Below are 15,783 nucleotides of genomic sequence, written 5' to 3' on the forward strand. Positions count from 1 at the left end.
ACAAGGTACATAAATGTGATTTCAATTACATTAGTTAACTTTTAGTTCTGATATTCTTAAAACAGTGAGGTCAGCCTTATTCTTGGCATGACGCACTCTTCTGTTTCTTCTCTTTGTGACTTCTTTAATTTGGAATGCTCTCTTTGTCTTTTCTAGTACTGTTGCCTTTAAGGTGAACAACTTAGTATCAATAGGATTATCAATCAATTGATAATTACGAGATCCAATCGTTGTAACGTCATTTAGATTTAATATATCCCCTACATCTGCTTGCTTTAATTTGAATGGTAATACAACTTTATCACCTAATGTAACCAAATAAGGTCGATTGTGGATTCTGAAGACGGCATATAATTCATTTGAATACTTTAATGGGGTTATATCAACGGTATTTGAAGCGGTAGAGGTGACAGAACTAGTATTTTTTTGAAATAAAGGCGTGCAGTAATGGAAACTTCTTAAACTCTGTTGTGAGCCTCGTAGAGGGGTTGATAAGCGGGGAAAAAGTCTGGAAAACATAATGACGGCTTGAAGAATTGGATAAGTTCAATGAAGGACCTTCAAACTTTTATACAAACACCTTTCAGCGGAACTTTTCCTCGGTCTTCTCTTATTCTTCAAGATTTGAGAACATCTAATCTTTTTTTTTTCGAGTAGTTGAAAAAAACCCATGATCACTATTAACGACAGGATAGAAGACGAGTTGAGATGAAATTATACGAATATTTTACCGCTGATAGAAGGCACCTTATTGCTTTTCGACCATCCTATCCAACTTTTCTTAATTTTCCTTCGTTTACTTCAGAATTTTAGTTTCATATAATGACACATTTACTTTTAAAAAATCATACAAAATATCACAGGTATATATTTGAACTATACTCGATTAAAATAACTAAAAGCTTAGAAAATGCCAAACTTTTGTTAATATTCATTCTCTCTTTCTTTTCTAATGAATTTCTAGTTCATATTCGGTACTTTTCATACTTTTTTTTGTTTTTTTTTCTGTTTTTTAGGATGTTCAAGTATTTTTCCAATATTTTATTCGAATTCTTCTTGATATTTTATTTTATTGTCGTCACACATTCCAATAAGGTCATTCTATTCCCATTCTTTTGGAATCGAAAGAATTATTAGTCCCATATCTTGTTCACTTCTGTTTTTTTGTTTTGTTCTTTGTGTTTTTGAAAAACATGCTAATAGTGATTGTAATTATGATGCACAACAGTGAAATCCCTTTAACCGTAACCTTCTTTTTTTTTTTCGTTCGTATGTATTTCGAAGCCTAATTCTGCTTGCAAAAGACTTGATACATTTTTTTCATACCTCTTCTCCTTTGAGCTACCATATGGCTAAATAATACTGGGAAGCCTGGGATATAAGCTAACATTCCACCTAATAGAACCCATTTGCTGAAAACTCCATATTTTGCCTCTGCCAGTGGCAAGGCAGAATAAATTATTAATAATTCGCAGGCCACACCAGTTGGATATAGTACCCAAAATAGATTGTACCGCAAAAGAACTAAAACCTCAGACGGACCCTTCTTATCAGCTAGTGAGTAGAAATAGTAAAGGTATCTAACAAATTCTGCTACCGACCACGCTGAAAGTAGAACCACGTATGTATAAGTTTTCAATAAAGGAGTTTCTGGTAATAACTGGAAAACTCCAATAACAACCAGTAGCCTTGAAAAAACTTGTGAAACTGTCGTTATTAGTGGTGAACGAACTACCTCGAATAATGAAATGAATATCTCCACGACTGCACAGCACTGTATCATAGTGACTATATTTTTAGTCTGGTAGTAAAATTTCGGTTGCTGTATCTTGGGGAATACAGAAATGACATTGTAAAGTACATACCCCCACCCAACAGCTGAGAAGATGTTGTATAGCGGTAAGGGAGCAAGGGGTGATTGGATTTGTTTTCGCATAACACTAGTTCTTAGAACTAGCTTTCCTCCTCCTTTATAACGATACCAAGTCCTTTAGGGAAGGGAATCTTGTAGAAAAAATCTAATTAAAGACCTTGGAATATTGTAAAATGCTTTGAATAATTATAAAACTTTCTCAATACTTATGAGAAAAATCCTCGAACTATACTTCTTGTAGATTCTAGATTGTGCCAGTCTCCGTTCAACAATTAAGCTCGTTTTTTTTTTTTTTTTTTTTTTTTTTTTTTTTTTTTTTCGAAAGCATCGTTGTTGAACTTTTCAATGAAAAACATAAACAATATAAACAAAAACCTTGCCATGGGGAAAACCGTAAACAAACCGTAACGATAAAAACAAAAAAAAAAAAAAATTCAAACAGAAAATTAACTAAAATTTTGAAAATCTATACTACAAAACGAGATTAGAGGAAATAGATGTAAATTACTACTTTTTCTTTCTTTTTCGTGCGTTTCTGCGTCTCTTGGTTTCTTAGTTTCTCCATGTTTCTCCCTAGGGTCTTATCTGACTTAGCCCGGACAGTAGCTGGTGGTGGTTCATTACTTGTTTGAATTCTGCTTCCTATTGTAATTCACCATTTCCATTAGTCTGTCCTGCTCGTTCTTATCCCACGACAGGTTATCCTTGCTCTTTGAGCGACATAGAGAGTAGTCGTCTTCATTCGAGTCTTCTTCATCCTCGTCTGCCACATCAGGGTCTTCTTCGTTATCATTGTCGCTGTCGTGCGTTTCATGCGCATTATCTTCCTCTTCTGATATTTCTTCTTCTAATTCGGCATCGCTGTCATCACTTATATCGTCTTCATTGCCGTGGATTAAAACCTTGTCGTAGAAACTGTTCGAAGACTGTCTATGAGATGTTGTTGGGGTTATAATATTACTGTAAAGTGGATGGTTTGGTTTGGCATAGGACTGTCCGTCGTCGTTGGGATCCATGTAGTCATCATCATCGCCAACGCCTTCTAATTCGAATTGATGTTGGAAAACGTTTTTAGTGTAAATTTCTGGATTTGATGGTAAGGACCTTGTGGGACCACCATTGAATGAAAATCCGCCGGTCGTCCACGCATCTTCATTTTCCACTTCTCCATCATTATTAGTATTAGTATTCTTTCTTTCTTCATCAGAATCAACATCTGCACCGTCGTAGTTTTCACCACTGTCACCGCCAGTAAACCCTCTTACCAATTGATGTGACATGTAATTCGTGAATTGATCATCACCACCAGTAGGATCTTGGGTATCTGACAGAGGATTGGATGCATGATCGTCAGGAATGTCATAATCTAAAGATGGCTCCAATTCTAATCTGGTTTTCGTACCATCGCCATTCATATATTCGTAGTAGCGGGAATCTTCGGAATCGTTATAACTGGCGTCCTCTTCATCTTCATTCCCAGTTGATTCTAGGAATCCATGGTACGAATTGGGTCTATTAAAATCAAAATCATAATTTTGACTGTTGTAACCTGAACCATCCTCTTCATCGTCAACATCATGTTCACTTATCATATCATCATGGTTAACCTCTTCTTCATCATCCGCAAAATCTCCAAGAACCGTATTATATTTTTCTCTAGTATCTGCTAATACCGTTTCCGTATATTCTTTCCAGTGAGGTTCGTTTAAACTTGACCAAATTGCAGGATTAGTGAAAGTTATTTTCATCTCTTCAATATATGCAGCGAATTTGGCCACTTCCTCAGCAATTAATGTAAGATGACCCATATAGCCTAACCTTAGGCCAGTCTCCTTTTCATAATCACTACATTTTTGGTCACCTTCCATAATCATTTTTGGAATATTGGCCTCTACCAATAGATCAGCTAATAGAAACCTATTGTAACCTGTTTTTAATGGACCATTAAAGATTTGTTGCACAATATCGAAAACGACGTTATGCAAAAAATTGTTCCATGCAAATCTGAAAAACATGTTCAATATAGTCTCTATGATTCTCGTATCATGTAATGCAATTTTGAGTTGATCACCCACAATTGGGTTCTCACGTAATGTCTTCTCTGTAGCTTCAGAATCTGAAGATTCACCTTCGGAATGGATTTCTGTATCGTTGTTAACTGTACTATTACCTTCATAATCCTCGGTAGTTTCGTAAGGATCGGAACTATTACTTTCTATTTGAAGTGACGCTAGTTTATCAGACACGTCTTGTTCTTCGGGTTCAGTTTGTTGCTCTGGTTTCTCAGGTGATTTTTCTAACGCTTGATCATCATCGTCCTCTTTAGGCTTTAAAGTTTTGATATCATTGTTCACATTAGATTCACTTTCCTCTAGATTACTTTCTACACTTCCCTGATCATTAGGTGCATTTGTATCCACTTGAGAAGCGTCACCTCTTATCTGCCTTTGCTTTCTTTGTAAATTTAACAACCTTACACGCTCCACATCACGTTCATGAACAATCGCTTCACCACTAGGTTCGTTGATTAGCGTCATATTGGAACAATGCAACAATTCGGCAACCAATTCACATATTTTAAATCTTTCAAACCCTAGTGGTTCAATACTACCAAACGGTGTCTCCAACGGTGGTAATTCTGTGTTAACAAGGGTCTTGTTGAATTCCGGCATGTAATGAGCAAACAATTTTACCAGATGTCCCAAATATACGGGGTCTCTATCGTTTGGTGGATGTGTCTCCAAAGTAGTATAGACAACTTGAACGAAATCGTAATCGGAATTATTTTTCCTAATAAGTTCTATAATTATCCCCACACCGTTACTCAATGACGTTCCTCCTTTAAGCATGATCTTTATGAGTTTTTCCATCATCCCTGGTGATACCAATTGTCTAGTTAGCTCGTTGGGACCAATACCTGAAGCTAATTCGTTGTTAGAATTAGCACTAATGGTGACAAATGCCTTTAAGAAATCACCTGCCGCAGATTGGGTTGCAGGTGGATAATCTGGACCCAAATGATCTAATAGTTGTGGAATCAAATTTTGAGTCTTTAAAACATCTATGATACCCGTTGGTGCATCTGGTTTGTCTGCAGAAATCACCTTAAGTAGAAAGTCCATCAATGGTGGATTATCCACATGGTTTAAAAATCTGTCTACTACCTTGTCCTGCATTAGGATGAAATCCATCATACCAGTGATATCCATATCGAGTAAACGCTCGTTAATCTTCATGAAATATGTGGAAGTCACGATAGAAAGTGATGTGGTGCGATCTAAAATGGACCAGAGTTTATCTAGAAGCTCTCTATTATCCATGATAGCCGAAGAAATTGGCCAAACATCGGCAGAAAGAATTTCCGCCGCCATGCACGCCCTACGGGATTCCACTTGCTCCTCTGTTTCCGGTGGTAATGTGACACTAGTCTCCTCGGATGGCTCTGACGCACTTTCCTCGCCAGCTTCATCATCATCATCCTCACTATCTTCTTTCCCCTTTTCTTCGGACTCCTCCTCTTCCTGCGTTTCTTGTTCACGCATTTGTTCCTTCTCATCACTTTGAGACTCTTCTGGGGATTCTTTCTCTTGTCCAAGGTCAGATGTTCGAATTTCACCAACATTGGTTTCCAATGCCTCCTGAGCTGAAGCTTCAGTGCCTTCTATCACCGCCTCCGTGTCAACATGCAACTCGTTAGGTAGAACTGGTCCCTCTGGGCCTTCTGCCCCTTCCTTTATAACGGTTTCACTTGTCACATAATCTATAAGTTTTGACAGAACCTCCGGGTATTTGAAATAGATTAGCAGCTTAAAATTAGAACACATCAGTTCTGTATACAACTCTTCGTCATCCAATAGGTCTTCTAAAACATCTAAATTTGGTTTGAAGTGAACAAATTCTGACTCCGTAGTCGGAAGATTATTCTCCTCGTCGTGACTGTCATCTTCTTCCAATTCACCTTGTGACCCTCCTTCGGATCCATTCGAGTTTTTGGAAACATCACCAGTGTTATCATTATGCTTTGAATTACCATCCTTAGGAATGAAGGCTCCATTCAGGACTCTAGTAATGGGTGACTCCGCTGAATAGTCTTGTCCAAACTTCCAAAACGAACCTGACATGATGGTGGTATCTCGATATTATAATACTATTACTATTACTATTACTTGTGGATAAAATCTCAATTAAATGGGGGGGGATATAATACGGTAACAACACAAAATTCTACCTTTAATCAAAAGAAAAATATCTTTATATTGCGGCTAAAATTCAAAAGTAAACAGATTCGTCCCAGTCTTGACCAATTCCGCCTGAAGGTCCTGGACTCTAAATGCACACCAATGGCAAAGCCTCACGCAAACACAGTTTAATGCGAATTCTTTTCTTTTCGGCCACTATATAAACCTAATGAATCTCAGGTAACTCTAACCTGTTTCTCCATCCACTTGATAAGTTCAACGTTTCTTTGATTCTCAGGGCTCTTCGACATAGCTTTCCTCGTTCCATAGGGCGAAATATTAAAAATTTTCATCCATCCGGGTAACGCGCTTTTTCCTTTAAGTATTGAAGGGTTATTCTAGTTAAAGCTGGATGGTTATAGTTTCAATAGGAACCTTTGGTTGGTTTCGACGGTATTATCAAACTCCTCACTATCGAAAGCATAGTCAAGTTGAGTGAGCGGTTTAACTTTCTCGCAATTCTATCATAGAATTGGTTGCTCATGGTTCAAGTAGATAACCGCTAATAGAATCACATTATTTCAAGATAGCTCTTTATGTTAACAGAGATCAGCTCTCCATATGTATTCCATTTAGGTGCCCCAATCTTTGCGTTTGTTTATCATGGGCTGCCTGAGGTTCGAACGGAAGTTCAGAAGGAAGCTCTTCACTTACAGGTGGGATAAGTGATGGATCTTATTCTATACATGGGGCTCTTGCGTAGATGTACATATCTCATTGAAAGTCTATCCTTTATGTGCGCGGCAATGAAATAACTAAGCTTGCCAAGTAACTATTAAAGCGGGTGATGAAAGTCCGAAAATTCTTAAAAATATGAATATTTAAAAACAGTAATACTTCTAGGGTAAATTCTTCCAGTTGAAAATAAAGATCTTTCCAACGAATTTAACGTTCAATTCGATTTCCATCAATCAGTAGACTCAAATTTCGGAAAAGTATCTCTCAAATTAATGTTTTGTTCATTAAAATGCACCTAAGGATGACCTCTTGAAATCAGAAGTTTAAGCTAGTAGTAAAAAATTAACGAAGCACATTTCTCAATACCACGAGCAAGTCAACTGGATAGATGGGAGACTCAAGATTTTTGGGCTTTACTAAAATGCGCCTATAAATAAATGCCCAACGTAACATCCTCAAGAATTAGGCGCCGCAGTTAGGGTCTAGCAGTGCGATTTACTAGCCTGATTCTGTACATAGTAAAAGCTGATTCTTTCCATTGTATCAGTACTTTTACGTTAGTTAAGAACCGGGGAACTTAGTCAACTAGTATGGAGCTTTTAAAACGAGTGCTCCTGTGACTCTGTGCAGGTCAGTGACTGAACGTTTCAATTACAAAACAAGATAATCACAAGCACTTCTATAGCGTTTACAGCATGTAAATGGGACTTCCAATACATCAAACTTGAAAGAAGGGAGCAAAGATCTCAAGCAGTCATATGACTCTGTTCAGAACTCCGAAGAACACCCCGCCATTCGTAATGCGGCGCTATCAGGAAAGTAACCTGACCTTCAATTGATGTGTCGAAGGCTTCCTAGTTGCGCAATCCAGAAACTGCCAAGAACCCCGAAGAATATATCAAGTGTTTGCAATCAGGACATATAAAATCTACGAGTACCTCGGGGTGAAATATGTCTGACACTAGGATATTGTAACCGAAGATGCTGATATTAACGTTTTAGAATCAGGTAAACAAATTTTAGAAAAGTAAGAACGACGAAGCGAGCAACAAGAACGACTCCATTAGGAAGGTATCTTAACCATGGAGGTGAATTGAGAAGCAACGGGGGGTTTATGCCAGAATTGCAGTATCAGCTAGGAGAACCAACGAACTCGGGCTTTTTACACCGGTATTTATTGCAAAAAGCCAAATTTCTAAGGTTACCCTGCTTTAAGTATGTTTGAGTTCATGAAAACATTTCATTTTGGTTGAGACGTTGGTCATGACCAAACTCGAGCATGTAGAAATGACTCATCCGAGAATATAATAAACAGTGATCTTGATTTCAGAGATCTTGATTTCAGAACTCTATTCTCAGTGCTTCCAAGCCAAACTAAACCAAACCAGTATGCGCCCAATTAAGTTCGTAGATGCTTTTTCTAATGAACCCTTCAAGGGAAACCCTGTAGCAGTCGTGCTGGATGCGCAGGGTCTAAGTGAAGACCAAATGCAAACCGTTGCGAGATGGACTAATTTGTCAGAAACTACATTTGTGTTGCCTCCTACACATCCAAATGCCGATTATACCCTTCGTATCTTTACTCCAAGAACTGAATTACCATTTGCTGGACACCCCACACTAGGTAGTGCACACGCCTTAGTGGAATCTGGTTTAGTGAAACCAAAGAATGGAATTTTGGTCCAACAATGCGCCCAAGGTTTTGTGCCAATAAGAGTAGACGGTGGCGTTTTTACGCTAGAATTGCCAGATGCAAAGTTTAAAGAAATCAGTCAAGAGGATATTAGTACACTGGAGTCAATCTTGAAGTGTAAATTAGAAGCACCGGCACCTGTCGATGTTGGTCCCACTTTCGTAATTGGCCGTGTAGAAAATATCGAAACATTGTTGGGATTGGACCCCGATTTGAACAGGCTTGCAGAATTGGAACGAAAACTAGAAGTTACCGGGATTACTTTATTTGCTGATTATCCAGATAGCACAGATATAGAAGTGCGGACTTTTGCGCCATCAAGTGGAGTTTCAGAAGATCCTGTTTGTGGCAGCGGAAACGGTGCCTTAGCAGTGTTCCGCAAGTGCAGGGGACTCTTAGAAACGCCTTCTTATATGGCGAAGCAGGGCAGAAAAGTAGGACGTGATGGACGTGTTTACATAACTGTTAACTCTGTTGTGCGTGTTGGTGGTGAATGTGTAACGTGCTTGAAAGGAGAGCTAAATGTATAAAGCTGCAAAATAATCTGAGTTGAAATCTTTCAAAGCGTTCTGAATCGAACTTTAGGATATGCTTCCTAAGCGCGTCCTTCTGGCAACGTGAAGCTCTCCAAGCAGAAATATAGACCGTTGATCTCGGCTCACACGTACCAAAACTGGCCGTTATGTGAATCAGCCATCTTTACGAATGCAGCTTGACAAAATAGCCTTCAAACTCTTGCATAATATATTTATAGAGGTACAGGTAATATTATACGAATATTGACAGTGTCTGATATGATAACCTTCACATTCTTATCTTATCGATCGTTTTGACACATTTTACTTTGACGAAATTCTACTCGAAATGTGCTCTCGTTTGATTTACCTGCATTCTCCTTTATCTTTGTAACCTCACTTACAGCACCACTCAATGAATTTATACATCATGTGTGGTCATTTGACCGGTGCGCAAGAGACGAACTAGCCCCTTCAAACGAAGTGATCAAGTCGATCGTTTACTCTTCTCACGGCTGTTTCACAGTAAAAGGATTTAAAACTATATTTGTATGGAATTCCCGCTCAAAGCTATCCCATACTCTACTTACAACCTAAGTTCTACTTTCAGAACCTGCGCCGCAGTGTCGTAAATGGATTTTTCCAAGCCCGCATACTTAATACCCAAAACTTCCTCAGCTTTGTGATGTTCACCAACCACTGAGCTCGCATCATATTTACCAGGATTTGGACCCTCTGATATCTTACCTTTTAATTGAGGAAATTTCTCGTTCAAAATGTTGACCACATCCTGTGAAGTATACCTGCAACTAGTCAATATCAGCCTTTTTCCTGCAGCCTCTTCCTTTTGAAATGCCAACAGATGAGCTTTAGCTACATCACGAACATCCACGAAATGTGCGTTCATGTCAGGCTTCAATTCTTCCCCAGGCGAAGAACAAATCAGCGCTTGTACTTGTCCGTTAGAATAATTTAGACTTCCCAATGCATCCTCTTCAAACAATTGAGGACCAAACACGTAAGTTGGCAATAGCGTAGTTAGCTCAAATTTAACTTCGCCCCTGTTATTTTTCAAAAATTCCCAGGCAGCCCTCTCCGCATACGTCTTGCTCACCATATATGCAACATGAAAATCACCATTTATGTCTTCCTTTCTTAATGGACACCAATTCTTCTCATCAAGTATCCAAGTGGAGTCAGTACGTTTTGCGGGATCCATGACGGCCACTACGGAGGAAGTTATGACCACATGCTTGACCGTTTGTGCAGCATATTTTTTCACTGCTTCCAAAATACCTATTGTACCATTGACCGCTGGAATCATATGTGTCTTCTCATAATCATCGCCTTCAGAAGGAAGTGGGGATGCACAGTGCAAAACGATATCGATATTTTTACCATGCTTGTGGAAAACCGAATCAAACGCACCTAATACAGCTATATCGTGAACAACTTCGACGGCGAGATGGGGATTCCCACCGAATTGCTTGGCAAGGCTATCCGCCTTGGCCTGTGATCTCACAACACCTATCACGTCGTAACCTTCATTCAACAAATCATGGACGATATATTTTGCAATGAACCCGTTGGCACCAGTAACTAAGACAGCCATCTTTACCTTACCTTACAGAGAAAGAGAGGAGGAAAGTACTATGTGCCAAATCCAACTGCCGTTTAAATATTCTCAGGGAGGACTGCCTCCCTCATGCGATGTAACCACATTACACCAGTAAAACTCCTTATAAGAGATTTCCATCAAAATATTGCATTGTGCATATTGTGCATATCCGCCGTAATACCCGTACCTAACACCCCAACATTCCCGGACATCCCTTAACTTGCCTGTTGCATCCAACGATACTCGAAAGGGATTTAGACTTTAAAAACGGAAATAGGACAGAATTCTTGTCTGCATATCATGACAGATTAATCATCCCAAAGGGCCAGAGATAAGACACTTCCGCCATTGTTCGTGTGGAGGCATCCAAAAAAACATGGCGGACATAAGCTTTAATCACGAAAAGTAAACGGACCCGCAAGATGGCTTCTTATTTAAGGGTGAATTGTTTGGATACCATTTGCTGTTCATAGCGTACTGGTAGGCTTTATTCTGTATATGCCTCTTTTGATCCGGAAGAACTATTAAAACGTACAGCTCTTGGCGTTGACGATCTTTTCCGCGATGGCGTCGCTCAGCGACTTTTTCACCCGGCTCTCACCGTGAAACTCCTAGTAGAGAGAGCTGAAATAAGACTAAGCACATTCTTGTCGGCTATCGTTGGAAATACTCATGTGAGCTATAATTGTGACAAATCTGTGCTTGTACGTTAAATCTCCTCACCTCCCACTCCGAAAGCAGCATTTACTCCGTTCTTTTAAAAAAGAACCAAAACTGTTCTTACTCGCTACGCTCGTAATTATTAGTGCAATACAATATCTCAGCGGCTATCTCTCCCGCCGCATATCCCTCATGGCAGTTTGATTGTCCGGTGATTCCCCGGATTGGTCCGAATTTCACACCCATAGCGTGCGACTACTACATCCAGTCATCTTGGCTGCCCCCCGCCCCCTGGTGTATTCCCCCGGGATAGACCCCACCGTCACCCCACGTACAATAAGTTTCTCCATACGCAACTTCTGCTGACACAAAGCCAGCACCCCACAATCGCCCCCCACACTCCTATGCTATTGTCTAGACTGACGCATTCCACTAAAGTTGCTCCTAGTTAGTCGTTCGGTTCCCCGCTTCCCCGCGTCATTACGCACACACACGCCGCACTGCACAGCTCCTGCTTAACCCGCCTCCCCCTCGATAAGTAGACGGCCCAACACAGAACCGCCCGTGCAGAATCAGCACAATTGTTGTGCAGGCTGCGCTTTTCGGCTCATCTCACATTTGATTTAGGTTCTAGTCCTCTGAGAATTTACGTAATAGCAGTCTGAAGAGCATTGTATAGAAAACATCATACGTATGCGGGAGCATTAATCTACAAGATGCCACTACCATCAGCAATAGAGCCATAGAAAACCCCTGCCAAACATATATAGACAGGCCTGAATTAGCAGGATTCATCGGATGTAATCTATTCGAAAGTAGTCTCTTAAACAAACTTACTATTTCCTACTTCATTATTCCAGGTTCCCATTATGGGCGCTAAGTACGAACAAGAGTTTATAGAAGATGTCGACAAAGAGGGGAATTTACAAGCAGAAGAAGCAAAAGCTTCTTCGACAAGTTCTCCTCTAGCTCAGGAACACATCTTGAAAGAATACGAATGTTATGACAAATTGGGATACAGTTTCCCCAAATGGAAGAAGTGGCGGATTATTACCGTTATCTTCATTGTACAGTTGAGTATGAATTTTAATGCGGGCGTTTACCCATGGTGCATCCCATTGATAACGAAGGAATTCAAGATTTCGTCGCAGGCTGGTAATACTTCTCAGATGATTTTCCTTGTTGCATATGGGTTTGGATGTGAACTATGGGCACCTTGGTCAGAAGAATACGGCAGATGGATTGTTATGCAGCTGAGTCTTTTATTTTCCAATATTTGGCAGATCCTGGGCGGTAAGGCACCAAATTTTGGCGCAATCATTGTTGCTAGGGGTCTCTGCGGGCTATCACAGGCGGGCGGATCAGTTACTCTTGGTGTAGTAGCCGATCTTTGGGATCCTTCCGAACACGGTTACGCAGTTGCGTACATTGTTTTGGCCAGTGTCGGCGGTTCGGTTTTAGGCCCCGTATTTGGTGGTCTGATGCAAGAGCATCTTTCATGGCACTGGAATTTTTGGATTCAATTGATCTTTAATGGGGTCTCCCAAATCCTACATTTCTTTTTAGTTCCTGAGACAAGAGCTACGATTCTGGTGAACAGAGAAGCTAAGCGCCGTAGAAATACAGGTGAGGATCCATACTGTTACGGACCAAGCGAAAATCACCGGATCGGCCTTCGAGAGCTGCTAGTAACATGGGCTCGTCCATTTTACATGTTTTTATGCGAACCTATTGTCTTGTTCTGCTCTCTATTGTCTGGGTTTGCCGATCATTTGATTTTCATCTGCAACCAAGCGTTCACCCCCATCTTTAAACAATGGGGCTTCTCCCCAACAAGCCAGGGTCTAATCTTCCTCTCCATGGTGATTGCATACTTAATAGGATGGTTATTACATTGCTTTGACATTTCCTTCCAAATGAAGAAAATAGATCAAATTCTGAGGAGTCCGAGAGGTCCGGAAAGAAGATTACTGCTTTTACTTTTCCTCGCACCACTTTTGTCAATCGGTCTTTTCGGATTTGCATGGACTTCTATGGGCCCGGAATACACTCCATGGATCGCACCTGCAATCTTCAGCTCGGTGATCGGTATTGCGAACTACAGCATATACATCGCAACTATTGATTACATGGTAGCAGCTTATGGGCCATACGCCTCTTCAGCCACTGGTGGCAATGGTATGGCTCGTGATGTGCTTAGCGGTATTGCCGCCATGTACGCAACCCCGCTTTACGACAACATCGGACACAAATTTCATTATCAATGGGCAAGCACATTGTTGGGTTGCCTAGGGATTCTCTGTACAGTTCCAATTTACATTTTCTATTGGAAGGGCCCTGAGATCAGAAAAAAGAGTAAATTTGCACAAGAATTATCGGCAGATTTTGACGAACAGAAGAAGAACAGAACCAGCGATATTCCCCATCTTGATGATAAGGAATTAGGTCTTGATAGTTCTTCAACTCCAGAAACCATCAGCAACGCAGTCTATTCATAAATAAATAAACAAATATATATATATATATATATATGTTCAAGGCATTTTTCGACGGCAATTTCTACTGATTCGGAAGTGACACACGAGGACGCAAGTGAGAAAGTAGTGCGCAACTAAAAGCGAAATGTGGTGTTCGCGGTACCGGCCCAGTCTTGTAATCCACTGCTGTAGACTGCAACACTACTGCATCTTCTATGTCTCTTGACCTGTTAAAGCCTGTTAAACTACTGTCGATCCAGATCGCCATGGCAACCATCATATCACGCGAGAAGCACGCACATACTCTCACCGCAAGTGGAAAGCTTGTAATCTGCCACCATATCTCACCCTACTCTTGGCATACCTCTGGTATCCCCCTTCCCCTACCCTTCAAAAGGTTTCTTTGTCCCCTTGTAATTAAAGGATACCATTGAAATAGGGATCCGCACGTATTCCGTGAACTCCGTGAACTCCGTGAATTGCATAAGCTGCATCAACTCCATGGAGATTAACCAAATCCCATTTCGATTCTCCGTGAACCAATGGAGTATTTACCATGCATGTGGAAATTTTCCCTTCAAGATCCTTTATATCCGTCTTGTTTCTTATTCACCCAGCATTTCCGAATAATTTGTCATCTACACTCAATGTATATTTTGCGCAGCCGTGCGATGAGGTGAAAAAGCATATTAGATCAACAATGTTGCAGCTAAACAAGCTAGTAGTTAACTTATTCCCGTTGAACCCCGTATCTATGTACCTGCATATCTGATTAATTGACCATACCCAAAATCCGTCGATATGCGTCTTCTTGCCTTTAGGTTCCCATACTTCTCACCTCTTCTCCGTTCATTTGGATGATTAATTAAGCCTCGTTCGTATGAATGTTATCATACATGGCCTGTAAATCTGATTGTATATATTGGTCTTGCATATTTTGCACTAGAGACAATCAAAGTAAAGTACCCATGATGAAAGTCAGTCAAAAATGGTTATGGATTACATTTTAGGAGAAGATTTCCACCGGCCAATTGCGGTCGATGGATTGAAATTGGATCACAGATTGGTAAGAGTACCTGGATTTCAAGGGAAACACCCATTTTGTGAGAAGAAGTCGATGAAGGAACCTGGTAGTTTGGTCATCGCCGGTGGTATTTTTCCTCAATGGGATGACCGTGATGATGATGACGACATTGCGAATATTGATGATAATCAGAAATACAGCGGTTATTCCAAATTGCAGATGCAGGTGTGGAAAGAGAGTTGCAGAAAAATACATGCGAGTGGATCTTTCGTGTTTGTGCAACTTTTCAGTATTGATAAACTAGGTGGACAGGAATTTTCGGAGACACGCAATGGAGAGGGTCTGGTGGATAATTTTGTAAATTCCTTGACTAGGGAGGAGATCCAGCTTTATATAGACGCCTATGTGAGGGCTGCTAAGACCAGTCTGATGTTTGGTGCAGATGGTGTGGAACTACATGGAGCTGCTGGATATTTGCTTGATGGGTTCTTAAATGCAAAGACTAATAGAAGAGCGGATGAGTATGGCGGGTCCATCGCTAACCGCGCAAAATTTATCCTAGAAGTGGTAGACGCTATAGTGAAGGCTATTGGGTCATCTAGAATTAGTATTTGTTTGTCGCCCTCTGAAAAACATATTTCCCTAGTGACTCAATACTCTTACCTGCTGGGACAGTTAGAGAAAAGGGCAGTTTGGGGTCAGAGGTTGGCTTATATTCATCTAGAGGAGTCTCCTGTGGATCTGGAGGAGGACCAGATTCGACCTTTCGGAGGCTCTCATAGCTTTGTTTATTCCATATGGAGAGGCATTGTAATCAGAGGCCATTCTGAGTTAACCGATGAGCTTAAGAAATGTGACCAAACTTTAATTGCTTATGAGCGGTCATCTGGAAGGGAACGCTATCAGAAGAGTTCATCTAGATTCAATTCTAGAACTCCATTAGAATACTCAAAACATGCTCAATGTGCAAGCACTGGTTATTAATTTGCCATGTCCCTTGTATTTGC

The 15,783-nt window shown here is 40.4% G+C and overlaps 7 protein-coding genes across 7 annotated transcripts; 3 read left to right on the plus strand and 4 right to left on the minus strand.

Moving 5' to 3' along the window:
* Nucleotides 1-30: 30 nt before the first annotated feature.
* MRPL49 (mitochondrial 54S ribosomal protein bL21m) lies at nt 31-519 on the minus strand (the record flags this gene model as incomplete). The annotated part of the gene is made up of 1 exon (XM_002498601.1): nt 31-519. One exon carries the CDS (start codon nt 517-519, stop codon nt 31-33), a length of 489 nt encoding a protein of 162 aa, XP_002498646.1.
* Nucleotides 520-1,285: 766 nt separating this feature from the next.
* PHS1 (enoyl-CoA hydratase PHS1) lies at nt 1,286-1,936 on the minus strand (the record flags this gene model as incomplete). The annotated part of the gene is made up of 1 exon (XM_002498602.1): nt 1,286-1,936. The coding sequence occupies one exon, from the start codon at nt 1,934-1,936 to the stop codon at nt 1,286-1,288; it is 651 nt and encodes a 216-aa protein (XP_002498647.1).
* A 557-nt stretch (nt 1,937-2,493) lies between these two features.
* On the minus strand, nt 2,494-5,994 carry SAP185 (Sap185p; the record flags this gene model as incomplete). The annotated part of the gene is made up of 1 exon (XM_002498603.1): nt 2,494-5,994. The coding sequence occupies one exon, from the start codon at nt 5,992-5,994 to the stop codon at nt 2,494-2,496; it is 3,501 nt and encodes a 1,166-aa protein (XP_002498648.1).
* Nucleotides 5,995-8,178: 2,184 nt separating this feature from the next.
* YHI9 (Yhi9p) lies at nt 8,179-9,012 on the plus strand (the record flags this gene model as incomplete). Its single annotated transcript, XM_002498604.1, has 1 exon — nt 8,179-9,012. The coding sequence occupies one exon, from the start codon at nt 8,179-8,181 to the stop codon at nt 9,010-9,012; it is 834 nt and encodes a 277-aa protein (XP_002498649.1).
* Nucleotides 9,013-9,583: 571 nt separating this feature from the next.
* ZYRO0G15400g (SDR family oxidoreductase) lies at nt 9,584-10,609 on the minus strand (the record flags this gene model as incomplete). The annotated part of the gene is made up of 1 exon (XM_002498605.1): nt 9,584-10,609. The coding sequence occupies one exon, from the start codon at nt 10,607-10,609 to the stop codon at nt 9,584-9,586; it is 1,026 nt and encodes a 341-aa protein (XP_002498650.1).
* A 1,535-nt stretch (nt 10,610-12,144) lies between these two features.
* ZYRO0G15422g (uncharacterized protein) lies at nt 12,145-13,773 on the plus strand (the record flags this gene model as incomplete). Its single annotated transcript, XM_002498606.1, has 1 exon — nt 12,145-13,773. The coding sequence occupies one exon, from the start codon at nt 12,145-12,147 to the stop codon at nt 13,771-13,773; it is 1,629 nt and encodes a 542-aa protein (XP_002498651.1).
* A 967-nt stretch (nt 13,774-14,740) lies between these two features.
* ZYRO0G15444g (uncharacterized protein) lies at nt 14,741-15,760 on the plus strand (the record flags this gene model as incomplete). The annotated part of the gene is made up of 1 exon (XM_002498607.1): nt 14,741-15,760. One exon carries the CDS (start codon nt 14,741-14,743, stop codon nt 15,758-15,760), a length of 1,020 nt encoding a protein of 339 aa, XP_002498652.1.
* Nucleotides 15,761-15,783: the final 23 nt, after the last annotated feature.

Source organism: Zygosaccharomyces rouxii, assembly GCF_000026365.1.
Source record: "Zygosaccharomyces rouxii strain CBS732 chromosome G complete sequence".
Lineage (NCBI taxonomy): Eukaryota > Fungi > Ascomycota > Saccharomycetes > Saccharomycetales > Saccharomycetaceae > Zygosaccharomyces > Zygosaccharomyces rouxii.